This window comes from Rhinolophus sinicus, linkage group LG15 (genome assembly GCF_036562045.2).
Source record: "Rhinolophus sinicus isolate RSC01 linkage group LG15, ASM3656204v1, whole genome shotgun sequence".
In the NCBI taxonomy this organism is placed as follows: domain Eukaryota; kingdom Metazoa; phylum Chordata; class Mammalia; order Chiroptera; family Rhinolophidae; genus Rhinolophus; species Rhinolophus sinicus.
This window is the reverse complement of record NC_133764.1, coordinates 36,003,439-36,024,349: the sequence shown is the minus strand read 5'-3', so window position 1 is coordinate 36,024,349 and position 20,911 is coordinate 36,003,439. Positions and strand designations below refer to the sequence as shown.

Below are 20,911 nucleotides of genomic sequence, written 5' to 3'. Positions count from 1 at the left end.
GTGGGACTGGGATCTACAGAGCCGGCTGTATTTTCTGTCGGAAAAGGAGTGGAGGAGGTCGCAACAAACTGATCTCCAGGGATTGAGGAGCATTTTCTTCAGCTTCTGAACTCATCTGTTGGCACATGTGGTTTGGAGGGAGGGAATTGCAAAATCCATACACAAGGATAGTCCACCAGCATGGGGCACCCTGCAAGGTGACGTGACCAGCACGGCAGGCACTCAGTATGCAGGGCAACTTCCCAGACCTACTATTTAGAGGTGACAGGCCGCCAATGGACAGGCAGTGAGGCTCAGGACGGCCCCGTACCCACAGCTGTGTGATGGGAGGTGGCTGAGTAAGACGCAGAGACTGGACCATGGCTCTGGGGTCATTTCTGCTTTTAGAATACTGGTACGTCTTTTATTAAAGAAGAGAATAAAGCATTTGTAAATATATTTCTCTCATATACTTCAAAGGTGATGCTGGTCGGCTGCTACATAACTGGGGAGCAAACAGGCAGGAGCCCTTACCCCACCCTGTCCCACCCCATCCCCTCCACCCTAGATGACAGAGACACAAGGAGGGCTGGGAGCTACCCAGCTCCAAAGGACAAAAGATTCCAAGATGTGCAGACGGAAGGACCGGATGGAAGGACCAGCCGACAGCTCTCATCACAGTGCCGCCCGGAGAGTAGGGTGGCACCTCCGGGGAGGTCGGGCATGCTTGTTAAGAAAACCCCTTTACCCCTTAGAAACAAATAAGGCATGAAGGTTCCCCACTGGGCTCCCAGCACAGAGGCCAGGGCCATTGCCTTCCACCGGGCTATATGGCTCCTCCGATTTATTTCTTGGGTCTCAGGATGGGCGGCAGGAACTGGAAGCCCTGAAGAATTGTTCAGGGCAAGCTGAGGACCTTGGCATCTCTTAGTTGAAGTTGGACTTCCTGAAGACTTAACAAAAGATTAAACCCCGGACCCAGCTGGGTCCTCAAGAGCCCCCCACAAAGGCGGGAGGTTAAGAGCAGGCATTTTATGGGAGGAAGGAAACATGATGCCCATTCCGGTCCCATTTCAATACTGTTCAGTGTAGGGAGAGAGTCTTGGGCTGTCCCCAGTGAAGGAGGGCAAGAATGGATGCTGGGATCACAGTCTCATGGCGCATGCCTGGGACATTCTGGGGGCGGCAGGCATGACCTGCAGGGGGTCGGCCTGTGGGGGGCATGGGAGTGAGTGAGACATCATGGTCCCTGAGGTGGGGACAGGCAGAGGCCAAACTTGGTGAGTCGCAGGCAGCGTGCAAAGATGGGGGGCTCCTCACTGCCCAGGCCCCTGGAAGGAAGGCTTAATGCCCAGAAGGCATTTGTGGAGTTGGACCCGGAGGAGGCTGGTTCAGAGGGAAACAGGCTGTACCACTTGTGTATGGCTGCCAAGGGACTCCGTTCCCCTCTTCTGATTGGCTACAGAACTGCAGTGGGCGGAGGGTCTCTGGAGAGAAGCCCACCCTCACCAGGGCTGGAGTGGGGGGCACTCGAGGCCTGGCTGAGGTTTCCTGCTTTGCATGGCAGGAGCCACCTCTGACCTGGTGAGGACCCTGGGGGTGGGACAGCTGGTGCTAAGGGAATGACAGAGAGTCACAGCTGGGGAAAAGCAGTGGGTGGTCCAGGAGACCCCCAGAACCTGCAACAGGTGGCTCTGGGGGTCCCCTTTCAAGTGTTTCCAGTTGTTGGCAAGGGGTCAGGGAGACCTTGCATTTCAAATCTCTCAAAAAAAAAAAAGATACCTTTGGGAAAAAAAAAGCCAGCTGGTCCAGAATGGCTTTCAGAAGCCTGGCTACAAATCTGAGAACAAGGCCCAGGGTCAGAAGCTGGGGGATCTGGGACTCCCCAGGGGAGTGGGGACGTTTGGCTTTGAAACTCAGCTGCGCCTTTGGGCTGACACAGGATGGTGGAGGGTCCTGGGAGGCCCGATGTGTTGACCTTCTCCCACATGGGCAGGGAACAAGCTGAGTCCTCCCACACGCTCCCTGGGTCCGAGAGCCGCCCCTACCGGCATACATTGCTGCTAACAGGCTTCCTCACTCACCAGGGGCTGCACAGCCTAGGCATCAGGGACCCGTGGCCTGAGCCTGGGGGTGGCTGCAGGCGGGAAAAGGGTCACTTGCTGCTGTGGGTCTTGACCTTGGTGGCGTTGATATCGGCCTTGGTCTTCTGAATCCTGGAGAAGATCTCCTTGAAAAGCGCCTTGTACTCAGGCTGGCTCTGCTCCAGCCGCTTGTCCACCGCCTCCACGTGCTGGCTCAGGCTCTTCTCACCAGCTCTGGCCTCCCCTTGGCCCTCCTCGCCCCCGCGCAGGTCCCTCCATGAGCTGTCCCGGGAGATGGGCCGCGAGGTCTGCACGCCAGCATGTCGCACCCCGGCGCGGTGCTGCCGGCACTTGCTTAGCAGTTCCTCGTACTTCTCGAGCAGCGCGTGGTACTGCTCGTCCACCTCCCGCAGGATGGACATGCCCCGCTTGCGCACGCTGTTGGCGTGCAGCGTGAGGTTGCCCGCGTGCCGGCTGGCTGGGTCTTTGGCCACAATGGCATTGAGCGCCGTGTCACTGCAGCTCTTGCGTACGGCGTGGCTCGGGGAGGTGGCTGGGGAGGAGATGCCATCGTGGGTGCCCAAGTCGTCCCCGCTGCCTGGCTGAGGGTCATCGGCCTCAGGGGCCTGGGTGAGCGGCGCCAGCAGGGCCTCGGCCAGGTGGTCCTCCCGGCCCAGCAGGTAGGTCTTCGCCTGCTTCATCTGCTGCAGCTCCAGCAGCTCGGCCTCCAGCTCCTGTACGCGCAGGCGGCAGCCCTCCATCTCGCACAGCTGCTGCTCCAGCTCCGAGTACTCCTGGAGCACAGCTGCAAACTCACGCTCTGCCCGTTCCTTGCGCTGCCGCTCCTGGCTCACGTGGGAACGCAGCACTCCCACCAAGGTCTGCAGCCGCTCATTCTCCTGCTCCAGGGGCCTGGGGCCCAGCTCCAGGGAGGAACTGTGCAGGCGGAAGGCATCCTCGCACCTGGGCGACAGTGTCATGAGAGGAGGTCAGATGGGCAGGTCGTGGTCATGGCCAAGCCCCAGCAGCCCTGTCCTAGACACTTAGGTCTTTCTAGTCCACTGGACCGGATATTCCGTTTGCCCCTCTGGATCTATTCTCAGCTCTTTCCCCTCTGCCCTCTGCCCTGGGAGGCTGACCTCAGAGAACTGCTTCAGCCAGGCTTCCTGGCTCTCTCCTAAGCTCAGCCAATGGGAAGCACTGGCAGGAGGTCGGAGGGTGGCAGCAGACCCAGGTGCTGGGAATGTCTTCCTCCGGCCCCTTCCCTGGTCAGTGTGGGCCAGGCAGCACTTCATCCCCTCCAGTTCCAGTAACCTCCCGGCCCCTGGCCCCTCTGGCCTAGGGATGGTAATAGCTCCTCACTACTGCAACCCGGAGGCCCTGCAGTGTCCTTCCCCACCCGTTTTCCTACACCTTGTCCACACCTCTTTATTAATCGCGCCTCAATTACTCTGTGCAAGGCACTGTCTGTCTCTTGCCGAGACCCTTATTGAAACACCCATTAAATATACACATGTACTCTTACATTGACAAGTTTCCCCATTAAGAAGGTGCAACAGGAACTGAAAGGCAGAGTGGTTAACCCTCCTGGGTTAGAGTTCTGCTTACTAAACAGGTGACCTCGGATAAGACACAGAACCTCTGAGCTTCAATTTCCTCCCCTGAGTGGTCGGGATGATAACACACACCTCATGGTATCACTATGATTATTAAGTCACTTGGCAGAGTGGGCACACGGTGGTGCTCAGAAAATGCCAGCGGCTATTGTTAGCAACAGGACCAGCCTCTGACAACCTTGACAAGGTACCAACTCTCTTGTTCCCACCTGCTGCCTGGTGCCCACCCTCTCCTTCCTTCCCTGGCTGGCAGCCCTGGGCACTCAGAGACACCATCCAGGGTCCAGGCTGCTCCGCCCACGAGTGGCACCCTCACCTACCGGGCACTGGTGCACAGCTCCTTGAGGCACGGGAAGGTGTGGATGGTGCGTCTTCGTTCCCGCTTCTCCCGGCGCACACGCAGCTGTTCCAGGCCCCGAAGCTGCTCCACCTGGGCCTGCAGCTCCTCTACCTGGGCCTGCAGGTGCTCAATGGTCTCTGTCAGCCTGGGTGGGGTGGGGGACATGCATGGGAAAGACTTTAAGGGGACGAGCCAGCCCTCCTCTCTGTAGCCCTGGAGGGCTGAGGTTGGGGACAGATGGGCAACCTTGAGCCATGCTGCCTGGTGCTGAGGTCAGACAGGGAACGCCAAGTACCCACCCCTCCCCCATGCCTCTGAGGCTGAATTAACCATCTCTCCTCTGTGCCACCTCCATTCCTTGTAAAACCCTCTATCACTTATCACCCTGCATCACAATAAAATATTTACCTGCCTGCCTTCCCTCCCAGTCTGTGAGCTCCCAAAGGGCGGGCAGTGTCTTTGTAGCCCCATCACTGTATCGCCGGTGCCTAAACAGAGCCTGGTGCGGAGTTGGTGCTTAAAGGGCTGTGGCCCGAATGTTAAACCACTCCAAATCAAGGAGGGCAAACGCCCTACCATCCCAGGTTCCCAGGCCTGGGCTTCTGGGAGAAGGAGCAGGAGTTCCACCCATGTGCACACCCAGCCCCGGGCCTCTCCCTCGCCCGCCCTCCTCCCCCTGCCCTCCACCCTGCCCTCACCCATGGATCTTCTGCTGGGCAGCCTTACTCTCCAGCACTAGCTTCTGGTTGGTCAGCTCCAGGTCTCGGGCTGTCAAGTCCAGCTGCTCGTACACTTTGGCATGCTGCTCATTTACGTGCCGCAGCGTGTCCAGCTGCTTGGTCAGGTACTGTGGGGGTGAGGAAGCTTTCAGAACAGGGTTGGGGAAAATGTCTCCGCCTGGACCCTCCTCCCACTTCTAGGAACAGGTTTGCTTTGGGGAATTAATCTGAAGCAGACTAAGGGGTAAAGACAGTGGTGCAATAGGGCTGCCTGGGATAGTTGTGCAGGTTGTAAACTGCACAAGGCTGTTCGTTGGGCCAAGGGCCCTGGATGGGTGTGGGAGCGTGTGCAGGGCCCGTGGCCCCTCACCTCGATCTCCTGCACTTGCTCCTCATTGGTGGCGTACATCTGCTGTAGAGACTCCTCCAGCTCCTTGTTTCTCTCCAGAAGCGTCTTTCCCAGCTCCGCAGCCAAGTGCAAGTCTAGAGGAGAAAAAGGAGTCGTGTGAGAAAGAAGCCAGAGGACCCCCATTCATGTTCTGAGCATTCATTCTGAACTGCGCCTCAGGGACCCCGAGATGAGCAGGGCACAGGGGCCGCCCGTGGGGAACCTCCAGGCCTGGGAGGGAATGTAAGCCAGGAGCTAAGCCTTTGCACTGGCTGTCCCTTCTGCCTGGAATGTCCTCTCCCCAGACACTCCCAGGGCTCATCCTTCTCCCCCTTCAAGGCTGTGCTTAAATGTCACCCTTTCCAGGAGGCCTTCCCCCAACCATTGATTCAAAATCACACCCTCCCCCGCCCTGCACTCCCTCTGCTTAGTTTTCTCTCCTTGGTGTGAATCACCATCTAACTAATCAAACAACTTGCTCATTTATCTTGTTTGTCTCCCCTGACTAATTGTAAGCTTACAGGGTAGGTTTTGCCTGTTTCGTTCACTGATATCCCCAGGACCTAGAACAGTACTTGGCACAAAGCAGGTGCATAAATCTTTTTTTAAAAGAATGAGGGGACTGTTATAAGACATAGGGACAAAGTGCCCTGAACGCTAGGTAAGGGAGAGTTCACTTCCGGGACAGCGGGAGGCTCAGACAATGAGCAGCCTTGAGGTTGGGTTTGGGTGACCAGGAACTCACTGAGAGGCGCCGGGGGCAGCAGGGCTTGCTGAGTATTAGCACTGGATGAGGCTTTAGAGCTCGTGGGCCCAACCTCCTTATTCTATGGATGACAGGCCAGGGAGGGAAGAATGGGAAGAATGACTTGCCCAAGGTCATCAGCTGCGTTACAGCCGTGTTGAAAGCAGAATTCAGGTCTCCTTGCCCCAGTTCAGTAGCATTTGGTGCTAGTGACACACACCCCTCTCCGAAACTGCCTTTCCCTGGGCAGCAAAACCATCTTCTTCCCTCCAGCAGCCCTGATTCTTGAACCCGGTAGGACTGGAACCTCCTCTCCCCATCCCAGTCCAAGGTGCATGAATACCTGTCAGAGAGGCTGGGAGGGGACCGGGGCTGTGTGATAGGGAGGGGATAGAAGGAAGTGGCAGGTGCTGGAATCCCTCAAAACTCTATCAGGGCTGGAGTTGTATGGGGTTACCTAGACATGTGGGGGTGGATGTTCTCCTTGGTACATGCCCATCTCTTTTTAGAAACTAAGGGAATCATATTTCTGTTACTTATATAGATGTATTTACATATAAACGTAGGACTCCCTTAATTTCTAAAAAGAGTTAGGCAGAGTGATGAAAATGTTCTAAAATTGATTGTGGTGATGATTGCACAACTCCGTGAATCTACTAAAGACTGTTGAGTTGTTGTGCACTTTAAAGGAATGAATTATAGCTCAATAAAGCAGTTAAAGAAAAAAAGATGTAGGCAGCTTAATTCAGAGACCAGGACTGGTGGCAGGCAGCAAGAGGTTATTAGTCAGTTCACAAGGCTGTTTGCTGTTTAAAAGAGCTTTAAGGTTTGTGTTACGGAGCATTTGATGTAACAAATCAAACAGTACAGAGAGGTTAAAAAACAGTGATAAAAAATTATTTGAAAATGTACCTCATAGATATTCTTAGATCTGAAACTGGGAATAAACAAATAAACATGGCCCCAAATGGTTAGGAAGGAACAGTGCCATTTGTAAGTAATTAAACTTCCAGTCTGTGTGTGGAGTATGGAAAAGGGGGGAGAGATGGGGCAGAAGAAAGAAAACACCATCTAGAGAAAGGGGCTGTCCACATGTGGGTGAAGTCCTTCTAAACAGCATTCTGTGCTTAAAACAGCTGTGGATACAATTTTCTGTAAATAGAGTCACATTTTTCTGTATCTGCTTTTTTCATTTAATAATAGGGCACAGATAGCTTTCTTTGCCAATGTGGACCGACAGGATCGTTTTTAGTGGATGTGAACTTTCTATTGTATACAGGTCCCTAAATAGTCCTGATCGTTGGACTTTTAGGGCGCTTTCAAGTTTTTTTTCTCTCTTAAAAATGAAACTGTAATTGGGATTACAAAAATCTTTGTGCAAATCAACACCTATTTCCTGAGGGTAGAAGATACTTTCCTAGAAACAGAATTCTGGGGGCAAAGTACAGGCCTATTTGCTTCATTCTGCCAAATGCTGTCCAGGAAAGCTTGGGTCCTTTGGCCACGACAAGGCCCTCAATCGAGACTGATGGGGTAAATCCAGACTAAGGTGTAAAGGCAGCTCTGCTAGGGCCGCCATGATGCGGTCCCGGGCCTGAGCTCGGTACCACTTTCCCTTTGCAGACCTCTAGAGGATGGATAGTTTCTATACTTCCTCCTGGCACGTTTCATAAATACAGTTGTTTCAGCTGAGCCGCTTGCTTGGCACTGGATGGCTCCCAGAGAATAGTGACTCCCGGTGGGCATTTGAGAGCAGAGCCTCGGGCTTTCTTCCGGCCAGCGGGTAGGACTGACATCCCCTTATGAAAGCCTGAGGGCCCTGACCAGCCACCAGGCCTGGACCAAAGGCCAAGCCATCCGTCAGGAGGAACAAACCTGGAGTCTGCTCCCATGCAGAGACGTGAGGTTTTGAAGCAGCCAGAGTGCAGCCTGCAGGCTGGAACTACGCTTGGAGGGGGGGTCCTGTGCCCAGAGGTCACCCGGAGGAGTTCACTGGTAGAGAAGTCCAAAGCTGCTATCCTAGAGCAAGGCTGCAGTAACTTAGCCTGGACAAACGGGAGCTTTCCCAAACTCCTACCTCAGCCATCAAACAAAATACTATTAAGAGACACATAAATCACAGATAAGAACCTTTAACCTTAAGCAATAACTTTCTGATGATGAGGAAGCCAAGAAAAACCAGTTACCTGACACAAACACACCGGGGGAATAAGGCGCGTGTGGTATGAGATTAGTAACTAGAAGGGGCGGTGTCTATAAGGTGTGGAGTCTGCTATTAGGCCGTGGCACTGCCACCCTGTGTTATGCTGAGTGCTTGGTGGAAATTCGGGCGCCCAGCAAGACCACCCCTAGTTCTGATGAGGGAGCCACACCATCTTCCTTCTCTGTAACGGGATGGTGAGCATTCAGCTCCTCCCCAAACACGATCAAATAATTCATGTACAGATGAGAATGATAAACAGAGGGCCACATCATCAGTGTTTTCTACCTTGGGAACTGTCAGGTGGTCTGTGAAGAGGACATTGCAATGGATGTCACCTTCTGTACTGGCATCAGGGGACAGGCTCTGTGGGTGGCCTGCATAGATTGACTGCAGCTTAGCCACACTCCAAGGCCACGGGCTCAGAGGTGGAGTGAGGAATGATCATGAACTTTTTGCTCTTCCTCCCAGGTGAACGTCTGAGCTGTGTGTATTCCTACTGCCGGCAGGCTGGGGTAACTGCAAGTCACACTGCAAAAGCAGGGACATCGCCCTACAAAGGCAGTGACTGTGACCTGCGCCGCACAGCGATTCAGGAATGGGGAAGAAGGGAACACAATAGAAGCTGTTTGGGGTAGGTGAGACTCTCTGGGACTGTCTCAGAGAAGCCAGATTACAATGCAAGCGAAGCCGGTCAGAGCTGCCAGGAGGGGTCACGAGAAAAGTCTAGAAGCTGCACAGCCAAGGACAGAGTGGGGTCAAGTGTTGGGGAAAGGATACCAGCTAACTGAGGGCTCCAGGGAGGGTGCAGCTCCCCATAGAGCAGAGCCGGAGGGAGGCCTGGCAGTGGGAGAATGGGTGAGCTGGCTAAGCTGGAAGTAGAAGCCGGAGAAATAAACAGCCTGTCCCAGGCAGGTTAATGGTCACACAGGACCAAGCTGGGGAGGGTAATAAGTCCTTCCTCGCCTGGACCCTAGGATTTTCTGGGGTCTCTTGCAGTGGGCTTCAGCAGTTTTACTGAGGTGCTGCTCAGGAACAATGCCCCAGAAGCCTGAGACGGAATGGTCTGGAGCCAAAGGGATGTCTTTGAAAAGGAATGCTGAAATCCCACTGCCCCTCACTGGTTGGGGTCTGGTGGGTGCCATAGACTCCAGAGCAGAGAGATGGGAAAGGGACGGGACAGGCACAGGGAAGAAGAGACAAAGATAAAGGGGTGGGGGGCATCTACCACCTGGCAGGGCGGTGGGGGACCTGCTCACAGCCTGTAGGGCATGAATGTCAGGAACTCTGCATCCACAGAATTGGGATCCAGTCACCTCCCTCCCCTTGCCACGTGGAGCTCTTGGCCAAGGCTGAGATTCAAGGTCAGGTGGCCAGGACTTGAAATCTGTGACTCAGCAGCCATGTCTCAGCCTGGAAAGAGGTACCCACAGGACTCACCAAGCCTGGTCCAAGGTGGGGAGGGAGGCGGCAGAGAGAGAATGCCAGTGTTTAATAATTGATGGCTTCTTCTATTTTTACAAGTGCTGTAGCAGTGGGCAGAGGGAACACAGTGAGAATCGAGGACCTTGTTTGTCTCAACCCCCCCCCCCCCCCTTCTATTAGAACAGAACAGCATCAAAGTCAAACAGGATCTCAGTGGCCAAGCTTCTGAAAGTGAACTCAGGGCCGGCCCTAGGGGCAGAGGAAACAGACGTGGAAGGGACACTAGGTTGGCTGGGCAAACAACTTCCTGGGCCACTCAGAGGCAACTAGGGAGCAGCTGGGCAGGAGAGAAATTTGGAGATTGGGTGTAGGGAAGGGGGACACAACAGGTGCCTGATCCCCCCGTTGTGCTTGGCCTTTGGCCCACGCTCACCTCATCACCCATCTCTCCATGCAGGGGTAGTGCTTCAGTACCTGTGCTGGGTGGGACTTCCTCCAACCCCCACCCTTCCCCAGCACTCTAGATAACTCCTACATTCCAGTAATCTTCTAGAATGTCTGCATGCCTTCCTGTACCCAGGGAGCACCTATTCACCCAGCAGCTCAGAGGTGCGTTTGCATAAACCTTTCTGAGTCTCACAGCAGAATGCTCTCTAGTCTCTGCTTCCTACAGAACCCCTGTAGCTCTATCACAGTTGTTTGATCCCCTTTGTGCTTCCTCTGCTGGAATGTGGAGTCCCCTGAGAGCAGCGAGCTCATCCCCAGGCTTAGCACAACACTCGCCCATGGCAGCAGACATTTGGTTTTTGGTCAAAAGCTCCAGTTTCTTTTGGGACTGTCTCATTTTCGGTTTCCTTCCTTGTTCCTGGGCTCTGGCTACTACTGGGGTAGGAGGGGAAGCCGACTACTGCAGACCAGCAAGGCCAGAGAAGGGGGCCAGCTGGGCCCACCCCTCGTCCTGGCCCAGAGCAGGGTGGCCCAGCTCAGTGGGAATTTCGACACTTCTCCCTCTCTGGAAGCAGCACAACTCCCACCCCTACACCCTGGCTCCTTCCTTCCACATCTGGGCTGGGAACAGTGCCAGACACTTTCAGAGTTAAGGATGCGGGAATGAAATGAGACAGCAACAATATCAGCAGCTGCCTCCCAGGAGGCCATCTTCCCAGGCACTCAGTTTCCAATCTTTCTTTCTAGGCCCACCACTTCCATGAAGCCCTCTCACTGCATCCTACCACCCAGACTTAATTACAGGCCCACCTCCACCTGCCCAGGGCCACCTAGTGGGCCAGGGCTGGGACTATTCCCAGCTCCCAGGATAGTGTCTGACACTTAAGTACAGCCTGACAGATGTTTGTGGGATGCAAAATTTGGGGAGTGCCCAGTGTGGGGGAGGGGCTGTTGAAGCCAGTATTGGGCCTCTCACTCCAGGCAGGGAGGCTGACCATAGACTCCAGAGGGAGTATGGCAGGGTGCAGCCCAACACACCCGGTTCCACACTAGTCCTCCAGAGGCTCTGATTACCCCACATTCCTGAGCACAAGGACAGACAGAGCGTCATCTACCAGCAAATCTGGTCATGTGGGGATGTGGGTCAGGGCCAGGAACAAAGGCTCCAGGATCAGGGTAGATGCCTCCCATGAAGGCAAGGCCAGCAGTCGAGGGGGCCCTGGGGATGGAGCCCCAGAGCAGGAGTGTGTCCACACCCAGGCTTGCTGGGGGACTGGGGTCACTTCTCTTGGACATGTTTGCTTGCCCCTCCAGCTCTGACCATCCAAGAATGCAGTGTTCTCGGGGAGGAGAGGGTGGACTTGACTCGGCTCCAGCAGGCCTTGGCCCTCACCCTCTAAGGCCTCTGTCTCTTTCCTGTCCTAACAGCCCGCCCCCTACTCGGAGTGATGTCACTTCAGCCACCTCATCACCAGCTTCTAACCCCCTTCTAGTCACTTTCTCTGCCTTCAGATAGAAGGGGGACGTGGCTGCCTCTTTACGCAGGACCTCATCTGGGCCCTTGCTCAGAATTCCCAAATCGGACCCCCTCCAGACCATGAGCCATTAGGGAGGGGGCCAGGAGGGGAAGGGCCAGGGGACTCCTCCCTCAGGAAGACAGATTGGAGACTCCAAGTCTCCCTTTCTCCCCCGACAGGGTCCTGCACCCCCATCCCCTCCCTGGTTAAGGAAAAAGGAGTTGGGGAAACTTTCTGGGAGTCTTAGAGCTCAGGAATCCTGGCAGGGAAGGGTGTTGCAGGATTTTAGGGGATAACTCCTCCCCACCACACACCCCCCCCACCCCTCCCAGCAAAACATAACCAAGGAGCCACCTCCCAGCCTCCAAAGACTTCCAGCCAGGACTCAGGCCCCCCAACAATACCAGGGGCCCCTGGGCAGTTCCTGCCTCTAAGTTGGGGTGGGCAAGCTGGGTGAAGTGTGCCCCTGTCCTTCGGGGGAGAAGGAAGTCCGTTCCCCCGACTTTTGCAGGTCTCTGCGGGTCCGGTCTGGGTCTCCTGGGCAGCGCCCCTTCCCTCCACGTCCCCATTCTCCACACGCATCACCCCTCGGAGTCCGGCGCGCGGGGTCCAGCCCAACCCTCCCGGGGGTGATACCGCCCAACAATGGAGAAGCGGACAGGGTCGCAGGGCGCACCCCGCTTTCTCGCCCCCCTCCGCCGTGCTCACCCTGCTCCAGGTCCTGCTGGTCGTACCAAGGCTCCTCTTCCTCTGCGGAGAAGTCCTCCATCCCGGCTGCCCTCCGCATGGCCCGTGGGCTGCGGGCGGGCGCTGCGGCGGCGCGGCTCAGGGCCGGGGCGCGGGGCCCGGGACAATGCGGCGGAGGTGGGCCGGGTCTCCTGCGTCGCGGACTCCGGCTACAGAACCCCGGCTCGCGCTGCGCCCCTTCGCCATCGGCCGCTGACACGGCGCCCACACGGGGCTGGAGCGCCGCCGCGGTCTGGTCCGGCCGGGGTCCTACGAAGCCCGGGACACCAAGCAGCGGCGGCACAAAGGGTGGAGGGGAGGGGAAGGCGGGCGGGACCGCGGCAAGGAGGGTCGGGGCCGGCCGGCCGGCCTAAGGCACTAGGAGCGCGCGGCTGCCGCGGCGGGCGCCCCCTGCCCGGTTGCGGCCCGCGCTGCCCCCACCCGGCCGAGAGACACCCGGAGCCGCGGCTGCATCTCGGCTGGGTCCACCCTGCGCTCTTCCAGCCACCCGCTCCGTGGGGTGGGGCTGGCCGCCGGCGACCAATCAGAAGACGTATGCAAAGATAGAGGCGGGGCCGAGGGCGGGATCTCCCTGGTGCTTTGGTCTGGCTGCCGCTGGATCAACGCCCCCACCCCACGTCCCTCCACGCTGGGCTCTTTCAGTTTAGGGCTCAGTGTGTGGAAATTATTTTCTTTTGTTTACCTGTTGTGTTTCTCTGAAAGCAAAGATCTTGTCTCTTATTCACAGCTGGCTATTTAGTGCCTAGACTAGGCTGGTCTATTGATATCTTCCACAGGCACTTTGAATGAATGATTATTTGACTATTCATTTACAATTACCTTTAAGAAGCTATTTAAATGCCGTGGCCAGAAACCTCAGCACAGGAGTGGCGAAGTTTGAGGGTGTGTTACCTGCATTCTGGGCCTTTCTCTTGAAGGCCCTTTTTCCCTCTCCTTGGGAACCACATCCTATATCCAATTATATTCGTTAAAACCAAACACACTTTCACCTGGTCAACCATTCTTTCCTTAAAGGCGTTTTCAGACTCAATCCTTCATGATTTTTATTAGGACCCACCATGTGCTGATACTGTTGAAGCACCCTGAGTGTATCGAACTCTGAAAATATGTGGCAAATATATCCAACAAAGGACTTGTGTCCAGAATGTAGAAAGAACACCCTCAAATCCACAAGAAAAAGAAAGACAGTCCAGTAGAAAAGTGTATAAAAGAATTGACTAGGCACTTCACAAGTGACTGAAATGACCCGATAAACATGTGACAAGGTGTTCAACTTCTTTAGAAGGATCAAAATCTGTAGGGGAAGAGAACGAAGCAGAGTTGGAAGAGGCAAAAGCAGAGTTGGTATGTGGTCTTGACAAAGCCTTCCATGATTCCTGGAGAGCTCTGAATCTGGGGTGACCCTTCAAAGTTATTCCAAGTGGCAGTGGGAAGAGGGTCTTTATATATGCCCCCAAGACACACACACACACACACACACACACACACACACACACACATATCAGCCAGTCATTGAATGAATGCAAGCTGCCTCTGGGAAGTGGGTGTGACCTTGGACAAAGGAGCTCATTTTATCTCCTCTCTTTTAGAGAGGGCTGACAGTGGAGGACTGTCAGCCAGCAACCCTCCCAGCAGCCGGGGCACAGGTCCATCAGTCCTGAAGGGGAGTCTGGGGGAAGCATCACAGAATTCACTATATATGCATACCCTATCAACCCAGCAATTCTGTTCCTATATATGTGCAACAGAAATATGGACATGTTAACTGAAAGACATACACAAAAATGTTCACAGCAGCACTGCTACTAGCCCAAAATGAAAGCAAGCCAAATGTCCGTCAATAGTCAATGGATAAAATGTGGTGTATTCATGTGATGTACTATTATAGAGGACAAATAAAATGTTGGGTGAAAGATGCCAGACACAAAGAGTAAATACTTGTATTAGTTTCCTATTGTTTCTGTAACAAATTGCCCCAAATTTAGCATCTTGAAACAACACAAATTTATTATCTTACAGTTTTGTACATAGGTTAGAAGTCTGACGGTCTCATTGGCTGAAATCTAGGTATCTGCAAGGTTGAGTTCCTTCTGGAGGCTCCAGGGGAAAGTCTGTTTCCTTGCCTCTTCCCCCTTCCAGAGGTTGCCTACATTCCTTAGCACATGGCTCCCTTCTTCCATCTTCAAGGCCATCAACAGCAGGTTGAGTCCTTCTCACACTGTATCACTCTGACCTCTTCTGCCTCCCTCCTCCACTTTTAAAGACCCTTGGGATTACACTGGGTCCACCCAGTTAACCCAGCATAATTTCTCCATCTCAAGGTCCTATACTTAATCACGTCTGCAAAGTCCTTTTGCCATATACAATATAACATATTCAAAGATTCTGGGGATTGGGATGTGGACATCTTTGGGGATCATGATTCCATTTATATAAAGTCTAAAACGGACTAAAATGAATCTAATCAGGATGGTGTTTGGCCTTGGGGAGACAGCAAGGTCAAAGGCACTAAGGCAGAAAGAGCTTGACCTATATTAGGAACTGACCAAAGCTCAGTATAGCTGGAGTGGAGTGGATAGAGGAGTGACGAAATTGGAATTAGGGCCATGGGAAGGAGTTGGGAGTTTTGTTTCCCAAGTAGACAAAGAAACAATAAAAAGCTTTCCATTTTGAGGCTTCTATGATAGTCTAGAAGGGAGGTGATGGTGGGATGAGCAAGGTTGGAGGCAGTGAAGATGAAGCAAAATGAAAAATATTTTGGGTATAGAACTGACTTGTGCAGATGAATTGACTGCAGAATTGGAGTGATGCCTTAGACTTCTGGATCCAGTGACTAGGTGATGGTGATGCCATTTATTGAGATGGGGATCAAATGAATCTAAGGGACAAGCAGGTTGGGGGTGGGGGTGGGGTGTTGAGGTCTAGAACGATCTGGTCAGGACCCCAAACCCACAAAGGTCCCCTCCCCATTTATTTCTTCATTCTGCAGCTCTGTGAAAATATAATTACAGGAGCCAGGGCTGTCCCTAGGGAGCATAGGAAGTCCCCAGAGGAAAGCAGGGGCAGAGGACGAGGGCCAGGGCCTGGGCAGTGAGGATGCCAACAGGGCCCTCCTCTTGCCAGAACAATGAAAGGCAGCCCCCAACCTAAAGAGTCACCTCCACTCCCTGGAGCTGAGGATGTTTTTTCAGTGATGACGTAGATGAACATCCATCTCTTGGGTCATCTCTCAGCCTTCGGCCTTCACCACAGTAGCCACACCTCTAGCATGCCTCTACCCAAATACTCTCCTTTCCTGTAGCCATCCACCCACAGAGCTGTGACTGGCTGAGGGATGGGGTGCCTGCTGTATACTAGGCCTGTGCTGGGCCTTTGCCTGATTTGGTTCTTCCAACCCCAGGCTCCTTACTCAGTGGGATAACTCCCTGTGCCTTCAGGGCAGGCCTAGTATTTTCTAAATTATTCCATGAGGAGGAAAATCAGATCTGCTTTTGAAAAAGGAAATTAGTCAGTCTCCCTGAGCTACCAGCCAACAAACCCTGGGATCCATTTCAGGCCTTTTCCTCTAAGCAGGGTAGAGGGTAGTGAGCCTGTGCCCCCGGGAGGGGGGGGGGGGACATATAAACAACCTGACCGAGGGAACCCCCAGAGCCTGGTGCTTCCTCTGTGTGTCAGGCAGAACTATTTAATGGTGTTTCTTTTCGGGGGCATCAAGACGGGGCGCTGATAGACTGGATGTTCCCCAAACCTTGGGCATTTTAATTCCCCTGGGGTCGCTTTCCCACTGCGGCGACCAGGAGCACTTCCCGAATTCCCACCCGAGCTCCCCGGAAATGCAAACCCAGATCCTGGAGGCGGGGCCAGGGTACAGATACGGACCCCTGGGGCAGGTCGGTGCCCCGACGAGAAGATGCAAACGCCCTCCCCACGGGGGCGGACTAGGGAACGTGACACGACAGCCTGCTGGCACAGTCGACACAGCCCACCCACCACCCAACTTACCGGAAATGACGGCGCTTGCGCGGGCAGCGCTGACGTTGAGGGTCCCGGCCGCTCCTAGTCACGCGAGTCACGCTTGGGGAGGGCCAGGATTCCCAGTCCGAGCCTCTGGACCCTTGGGTTTTCCAAAGAACCCACACATTGTGCATCTTGGGTCCAGGTCAAGGGATCAGGCAACACCAGGACACCTTCCTCGGGCACCCCCACCCCTGCAGGCCGAGCTGCCTCCCTATCCCCAGACTTTCCAGCGCTGGACACACATTGCACTGAATGCTCTCACCCATCTGTCCCTTCCACCAGTGTGAGATCAGCGCCTGGCAGGGTAAGGCGCTCAATACATTTGAATGAATGAGGTCATCTGGTATCCCCTCCCTCCTTCCCCTATAAACCATCGGAATGTAAGCCCAGACAAGTGTCTGCTCTGAACCTGGAAGTAGTTTAGATTCTCACAGCCCCTGTGGGCAGAAAGTGTTTCCATATGTCCACTTCGAATCCCTGCCGTGTAAACCCTCCCAGGGTGGCATCAGGGCACAGGCGTGACCTGAGTGTCCCCCTGTGGCCTCACCCTTACTTCTTTTTTTTTTTTTAAGATTTTATTGGGGAAGGGGAACAGGACTTTATTGGGGGACAGTGTGTACTTCCAGGACTTTTTCCAAGTCAAGTTGTTGTCCTTTCAGTCTTAGTTGTGGAGGGCGCAGCTCAACTCCAGGTCCAGTTGCCGTTGTTGGTTGCAGGCAACCTTGTGGTTGAGAGCCCACTGGCCCAGGTGGGAATCGAACTGGCAGTCTTCGGCGTTAGGAGCATGGAGCTCCAACCACCTGAGCCACCCCTCACCCTTACTTCTTCAATACATACCTCTTCATGGGGCTGTTGGGGGGATTCCGAGTTAACACAGGCACAGTGCTTAGAGCAGGGCCTGGGCCGTGAGAGCACTAGTCACTGCCTTTAGGTTTATTATTATTAGAACTTTTTTTACCTGGAGGATCTATTCCTTGCCCATCACTACCCCTCTTCTGGCAGGGCTCCTAGGGAGGCCTGTCCAGGAATCTTACCTTCCTGGTGGGGGTGGGGGCCGAGGGGGCAGGTGAGGCCTTCAGTTAAGGCTAGAGCCACGGGCGTAAGAGACCTGTGGAGAAGACATTTGGTCACTGCCAGCTGCATGGGCTCCCACTGCATCTTGCATGCCTGCTGCACAGTGCGCCAGACCCGCCTCTCGTCAGCCTGAGAGCTCCTTAAGGGCAGGCATATAATAGGTACACAATGGATGAACAAAAGACCAGTGGTAGAACCATATCGCTTGGCCTTCCTTCATCTTTCTCCACCCCAGGTCAGATCTACCTGCCCCACCTGAAAGGCTCCTAAAAGTACTGAAAAATGAATCTGAGAAACTGTTGGTGAAATGTGTTGTTCCTACTGACTGATGTGGACAACCAAAGTGACTCCATCTTCCATGATCCTCCAGGAGTTATCTTCACTCATTTATCCAATAAATAATTGCTGTGTGCTAGGCTGGTGCTAGGTGATGGGGCTGCAGGAAACATGTTTGGGGAATAACATCATCAGGATATGGTGATGGATTGGACATAGGGGTGACGAGACATCCCACTTGTGATTGCCTCAGTTCAACCCTAATCATCCCTCACCTCGTCACCCAGCTGGATTGTTCAGGTCACTTCGTCTTTCCTGCAGCAGCCAGAATGACTTTGCTAAGACATAGCTTCAAAGGCTCCTCGTTGCTCATAGAATAAGGTAAAAGCCCCTTAACAGGATGGATGCAGTCAGTCCTTTATGCTCTGGTCCTGGTGTGCTTCTCAAACTTTATCTCTTGTCACTCTGCATTTCACCCCAACTAGGTGTTTCCATTCCCTAGTCGTACCACACTCTCTACACTTCCGGGCTGTCCTTCCGCTCGCTCCAACTTCCTGGATGTGGGACATGTTCCATTTGCCCTTTTAGATCTCTTTCCATCATCTCCATCTGCTTCAAGCCCTGGAGGCTGAAGCTTTTGTGGGCTGCAAGCTTGTGTCCCTTGCTCTCTTGATGTCTGTGGGTCCACTGATGGGAAGTACCAGTTGGAAATCAGGGGACAGAAGAAGAGTGAAGGTGGAGTATCTATCCAGTAGCACCCTACCTTCCAGACCCTGGGAGGCCACCGCTCCTGTCTGCCCTCTCCTACAGCTGGGCTCTCTTCCTCTGGGTTTTGGCAATCATTCTGCATCTTGCCCCTTCAAGCTGAAGGATGGCCGAGGCTCCCCTCTGCTTCTGGCCCCAGAGTGTTTCACAGCCCTTATTGATTTCCCTCTCCTTGTAAGTCACCTCTAGATTAAACTCTCTTTGCTTACTCCTCTGAGTGTTCCATCCGTTTCCTGTTGGGACCCTAACTGATACTCTCAGTCATCCTCCAAACCTCTCCTTCTGTCGAGTCTTTCCTCACCTGTTCCCACCAGGGTTCTGGACAGACTCCTACTCTTGACCCCATACTCTCTATTACTTGTATTGTTGCCCTGTGTGTCTCCCTCTCTCTCGGTCGTGGGAACTTATCTTTGCAGCTCAGGCCCTGGCACATTGCAAGGTACCTGGCACTTAGTAGGTGCTGAGTCAATGTTTGTTGCGTGACTGATGGTTCCATTCAGAAAACAAAGGCTCCAGGGAGGGCTGTGAGAGCCATGGAATGGTGACTCTTCCTTTATGTTGGGCATAAAAGGAGGACCGGGCATGTTTTCCATCTGGGAAATCCTAGCTAAGAACCTACCAAGGAATCATCAAATTAATAATGGTAATTTCTTTAAACTTTCAAAAGCTCTCTTTTACTACTAATATTTTTTTCTGTATACATCCAGTCTTTTTTCTCAAAACTTTTCACTATAAAAGTTTTCAAACGTGCACAAAAGTAGAGAGATTCTGCCACATTTGCTTCATCTCTTCCATTGTTCTTTGCTTTGTCTTCTTTGCTGCAATATTTTAAAGCAAATCCTAGTTATTGAGCCATCTCCTCTCTACACACTTCAATATGCCTCATTAAAAAATAACCAACAGCATTTCAAAAACATGATCGCTGATGGAATTAGGGTGGGTGTTAAGTTTAACTTAGAGACCATAAACAAATGGTGGGGATAAACGGGTATTTTTCCACTTAGATGTGTTAGCAGTCACATGCCTGAAGACAATGTGATCATTTCCCCCTCGTGCTATGAGGGCACGAGTGCACAGGGATCTTGTAAAATGTTCTGAACAGGGACACTAAGATTTTTCTGAGAAGCAGGATGCCCAGTGAATGGGAGAAGACCCCCTGAGGTTGGATGAGGACAAATGGACTCATTTGAATCTATCCCATGAAAACTGATGGGACAAGTGAGGTCCATGAGTTACCAGTAATATATCGGTGGCACTTGAAGTCCCTGGTTGCAAACCACAGAAACAGCTCTGAGTGATGGACAAGACTAAAGGGCTCGCAATTACTTCCTTAAAATGGCCAGTTAGCACCTGCTCTGGGTTTCTGTTCTTTTAAAGTCAAGTTTATTGAGGTATAATTTATATACAGTAAAATGTACCCCTTTTTGGTGGTTATGTGAATTCTGAGAAACATACAGTCCTGGAACCACCACCACCACCACCACCACAGTCAAACAGAATGTTTTCATCACCATCCTCTCCCCCAAATTTCCTCATAGCCTTTGGTAGTCAATCCCCTTACCCTGCTCCCAGCCTATGGCAATGATTTATCCATTCCAATGTTTTGCCTTTTCTGGAAGGTCATACAGGTGATACAATACAGTTGCCGTCTGTGTCTAGCCCAATGCTTGGGAGGCCACCCACATTGTTCCTGCACGTGTTAGCAGCTTGGTCCTTTCTGTTGCTGACTACTAGTCCATGTGTAACGATGAACCACAATCTGCTTATTCACCAGATGATGGGCATTTGGGTTATTTCCAATTTGGGGTGATTATGAATGAAATTGCTGTAACAATTACACGGGCTTTCTGTCTTCATTTCTTGTCTTCAAATACCACCAGTGGATGGTTATATAGTAATTGTATAGTTAACTTTTTGTTTTTTAACCCATTCTAATAGGTATATAATTGTTATCGTATTGTGGTTTCAATTTGTATCTCCCTAAAGACTAAGATTCAGAATTTTTAACATCACTCTGGGCTGGAACATGGCTGGGTGATTTGTAGAGTGGACTGAAATTTTCTTTTTAAACACCAAATAAAGGTACCCTTCACTATCTCAAAGTGATTAGAAAAGCCATTGAGCTGCCCAGGATTTCATCCAGGGCAGGGAAAACACACCTCTGGAGCAAGGACAGGGCTATCCTGTCCAGTCTGCTCACTGGGTGACATGGTGATAACCTGTCCCCCTCCTCCCAACCTCCACACCTGTCCTACCCTGCCTTTGTGTCACTTTTTTGCTGCCTAATAGTGCATCCCTCATTTTTCGCCTGTGGAATTCCTATTTAAGCTAAGTGTCACCTCCTTTTGAAGCATCTAGGATTTCCAGAAGCTTCCAGACATAACATGCAAGATGACGTTGTGGAAAAGTGCAGCCTCTTTTGGGGCCAGAGTTAAATATGCTTTTTTGGCTTTGTTCCTTACTAGTTGTGCAACTTTGGGCAAGTAACTTAAATGCTTTGAGGTTTTGTTTCCCCAAGTGTAAAATGTGGATAATACCTACCTTAGAGGTAGGTTTTTGTTGTTAGAGATAT

At 52.8% G+C, this 20,911-nt stretch overlaps 1 protein-coding gene across 2 annotated transcripts; it reads right to left on the bottom strand.

Moving 5' to 3' along the window:
* Positions 1 to 374: 374 nt before the first annotated feature.
* Positions 375 to 16,460, bottom strand: CDR2L (cerebellar degeneration related protein 2 like). 2 transcript variants are annotated; one of them, XM_074319557.1, is made up of 6 exons: positions 16,210 to 16,460; positions 12,169 to 13,501; positions 5,109 to 5,221; positions 4,718 to 4,866; positions 4,000 to 4,164; positions 375 to 3,026 (listed from the first exon to the last, which is right to left on the bottom strand). In XM_074319557.1, exons 2-6 carry the CDS (start codon positions 12,245 to 12,247, stop codon positions 2,135 to 2,137), a joined length of 1,398 nt encoding a protein of 465 aa, XP_074175658.1. In that variant the 5' UTR covers positions 12,248 to 13,501; positions 16,210 to 16,460; the 3' UTR covers positions 375 to 2,134. The 2 variants fall into 2 exon arrangements, with proteins under 2 accessions (XP_074175658.1, XP_019601190.1); XM_019745631.2 differs by lacking the exon at positions 16,210 to 16,460 and having other exon boundaries at positions 12,169 to 13,660.
* Between the last annotated feature and the right edge of the window lie 4,451 nt (positions 16,461 to 20,911).